Source organism: Mobula hypostoma, chromosome 12 (genome assembly GCF_963921235.1).
Source record: "Mobula hypostoma chromosome 12, sMobHyp1.1, whole genome shotgun sequence".
In the NCBI taxonomy this organism is placed as follows: domain Eukaryota; kingdom Metazoa; phylum Chordata; class Chondrichthyes; order Myliobatiformes; family Myliobatidae; genus Mobula; species Mobula hypostoma.
In genome coordinates this window covers 56294930-56298742 of record NC_086108.1, presented here as the reverse complement: position 1 = coordinate 56298742, position 3813 = coordinate 56294930, and the positions used below count along the sequence as shown (strand labels likewise).

Here is a 3813-nt window from a genome sequence, read left to right as displayed (position 1 = left end):
CTGCTCATATTCTAAGTGCAGTGTGACCAATGATTTATAAAGTCTCAGCATTACACCCTTGGATTTTATATTCCAGTCCTCTTAAAATGAATGCTATCATTGCATTTACCTTCCTCACCACCGACTCAAACTGCAAGTTAATCTTTAGGGAATCCTGCACGAGGGCTCCCAAGTCCCTCTGATTTCTGAATTTTCTCCCCGTTTAGAGAGTAGTCTACGTTCTCTCAGTCCTTCTCCAGCAGACGAGTCCCTCCACAGTTAAGAGTTGCATTGCTTCTCCCTTGTAGCAACCAATAACCGCATGCAGAGAACGGCAGAACCAAGTCGTGACTCGCGGGTTGTTGCTGCGCCGTTTCTGGAAATCTCGGGGAAGGAGCAGCCCTAACTAACTTCGGACTCACGTTTCGCTGCCATCTTCCGTAAGAACCGTGTAAGTCGAAAGGAGGTATTGCAAAATATTTTCTTATTCCATATTACCTTACATTTTTCCACATACCTTACGATAACAGATTACTATGGACGTTAAAATGTGTGTTTATATTCGCCCCACCTTTTTAATGCCTCGCTTACGCTCCTTTGTACTGTATTCCTTCAGGTCTCCAATTCGTTCTCAACCTTGTTTCTTTTAGTATTGCGAGTGCCTTCATCAACACCTTCACTAGAGGGGTGGGGTGGAGAGGCGGGCTGAGAGGATCGACTCTCGGCATCTCGCTATAAAAGAGCAGCCACCTGAGTTGATGAGGCGACTTTCCTCCCGCTGGCCACTTGTTACCCGACTGCTGCTGCTTAGAACGAACGAGTATGCGGTCTACGCTGCTGCTGCTGCCGCCCTTACTGGCGCTGCTCGCCGTCTCCCGGGTCAGCCCGGAAAAGCCGACGCTGCTCAGGCTGTGCGGCCGCGACCTGATACGGGCAGTGGTCTACATGTGCGGCGCTTCGCGCTGGCGGAGAGAAACCGGACCCAACGAGATGCTGGGTGAGCTGGCGTTCGCCGTCCCGCCGAAAACTCTCCTAGTTCCAACTGTTTCAAAAAGTTTTCCTGAGAAGCCGCTTTAATAGTTTGCGCCAGAGAATGTTTGATTCATTCGCTACATTTGAACCTAATTTTTGCACTTGATGTTGTAATTGGCCAACTTTGTTTTCTTTCTGAATATTAAAAATAAGGTTTCTTCCATTTGTTTTGGAATATAACAGAAATTAAGAGTGGCAATTTAATCACCACTCTTCAATATGCATGATAATGCATCATCGTACTTCGTAAATATCTAATGTATTAAAATTGCACTTTATTACTAAAATATAATTTCGAAGTCCTTGCCTTCGGTTTGAATTGGGTGGTCAGATTAAACTGTACTTACGAATAAAAATTTCTGCAGAGATATTTTGGCGAGCGAATCTCAGACGTTGTGTTTTGTTTTGGGTCACCAACAGAGCATCAGAAACCACCGTTCGTGGGATTCCACCTTTCAAAACGGCTCCTCGCCCAAGGTTTGGGATCATCCAGCGGAGAGGATTCGAGTTACAGACGGGACCTTTTGGAAGACATGTTGGCGGTTTACCAGAATGCACCCCGGGACAAGCGTCTATTCAATCAAACTCATGCCGATCTCTGCTGTCGGAGGGGCTGTACCAAAAGGCAAATCAGCTTTTTCTGCTGAAGCGCCGAGGAGCGGCATCCGATTGCTGCCACGGGTATCTTTGGCCTGGGAGCCATCGGAGCATTGTTTGTGTTTAAATGCAAAATACAGTACTGTATAATTGTTGTTCAACGCAAATTCGGTGTACGGCGTCTGTTAATCGATTGGAAAAGAAACATTTTAGGGTGCAAGAATGCGCTCTCTGTTAAATGTTGACATAACAATAAAATTGAGCTGAAATTTGAAAGTGTCATTGCGTAATTGAAACTAATCAAAAATCGCACATATCAATAGCACCGATAACTGCGCCGGGCTGGATAAAGCATATTTGATACTAGTAGCTAGGGTGTTGCACAGTGTAATCAGGGGTAGGCAACATTTGAAGATTTCACCATCGGATGAGTTATTTGGAAGCTACTAATTAGGAATTTGCAATCAGGTGATCTTTGGCTCTCAACTAGGCGTCAAACTGGATGCAAAGCTTCATACAGTCTCGTGCAACTAAAACGTTTTGAATTTCGGGCACCTTCAGCAAGAATACATAAGATAGAACGTTCTTCTTTCCTCAAAATGGAATGGGAACCTAATTGTTCGAGTTATAAAAAGAATCCATAACACGATGCAAAAAATAGTTCATACGTGAGAAGGGAACGGTAAAATCTCTGATTACCGCACTTTTCTTGCACCTGATTTCGTGAATCCTATAATGCAACGGTTTACAAAACATTATAGACTACCGAAATAAATAGTTTCTGAATCGTTCGTGTATATTTGAGGATATGAATGAGAAAAGAAAGCAGTATTAGGTCATTCAAATCTTGTCAACTATGGATGAAGATAATACTTTATAGTCTCATTTCTACCTAATGCACTAACTCTAGCTTGGTTCTCTTAAAAAAAATCTGAATTACTTCAAAACCCCCTCACTGACAGAGGTACAAATCATCCATTTGGGCAAAGGATTGTCGTCTGGTTTAAGGTCTCCAAAATTGACGATTCTTCAAACTATTGTAAAATGATTTGCCTGGTTCCAGACACCTGGAGTTAGGAAAACAATAGGGCCCACAAGCCCTATATGAAGTGCTACTGAGATCACTCATATTTTGAGGTGATCATGGTATAGGAAGGATGTCATTCAGCTCGCAACAATGCAGAAAAGATTCACAAGGCTCTTATTTTAATTGAGTTAGAAGGAAAGAGTGGCTAGGCTGGGGCTGGAGGGAAGAACACTGAGGAGGGAGTGTACTTAAGGTTAAAGTCTGTTCCGATTCTTGTGGCCCATCAGGCCGGTGCTTATGCCGGTTTCTGTGGCGTGAAGCGACTGAGTACGAGACTCCCCCCTCCCCCGGATAGGATGCCAGTCTATCGCGAGGTCAATCCCCGGCATTTGCCGGTACCCATTTTCAGCTGAGTGGAGCAATGTGTGGTTCAGTGCCTTTCTCAAAGACACAACACGCTGCCTTGGCCGAGACGAACCCAGGACCTTCAGATCATGAGCCCAACACCCTAACCACTTGGCCAGAGAGCTTTATAAACTAATCATGGGCGTAGATAAGGTGGATGACCAGAATCTCTATGCCTAGGTTAGAGGAGTCTAAAGGCATGTTTTTAAAGTAAGATGGGAAGGGGACCTGAAGGCAGTTTCCCAGTTGGTGGATGTTGGGTGTGAAATGAGCTTCCAGAGGAAGTGGTAGAAGTAGGTCTAATCACAATACATTTGGACAGGTAAGTGGATAGGGAGGGTAGAGGAATATAGGCCAAATGCAGATTAATTGGACTAGTTGGTCAACGTGAATGAATTGGGATGAAACCTGTTTCTGTGCTGTATGGCCTTTTGTTTTTCTGAACACTATTTAATTCAAATGAGTCAATCCTAACCTCAACCATAACCATTGATTATGTAGTGAGAACAGTCCAATTAACAATGTTACAGGTACATTTTCACCATAACTCTATATAATTAGAGCAAAAATCATCTTTCTTCTTGCACTCAAATCACATGTAATTTTGTCCAATGTATGATCTGCCTTTCTCAACAGTGATAAGTTTCAGTGATGCATGTGCAAGGTCTTTAAACCAAAATATGCATGCTTTATTTACCTTCTCTTTAGTTACCATGCAAACATTTATTGAAACCGTTTTCATTCAGACCACTGTGAGAACTTAAATCATTTTA

The 3813-nt window shown here is 43.3% G+C and overlaps 1 protein-coding gene across 2 annotated transcripts; it reads left to right on the top strand.

The window, feature by feature from the left end:
- Positions 1–332: 332 nt before the first annotated feature.
- On the top strand, positions 333–1866 carry insl5a (insulin-like 5a). 2 transcript variants are annotated; one of them, XM_063064949.1, is made up of 3 exons: positions 333–430; positions 596–976; positions 1432–1866. In XM_063064949.1, exons 2-3 carry the CDS (start codon positions 802–804, stop codon positions 1656–1658), a joined length of 402 nt encoding a protein of 133 aa, XP_062921019.1. In that variant the 5' UTR covers positions 333–430; positions 596–801; the 3' UTR covers positions 1659–1866. The 2 variants fall into 2 exon arrangements, with proteins under 2 accessions (XP_062921019.1, XP_062921018.1); XM_063064948.1 differs by having other exon boundaries at positions 334–445.
- The last annotated feature ends 1947 nt before the right edge of the window (positions 1867–3813 follow it).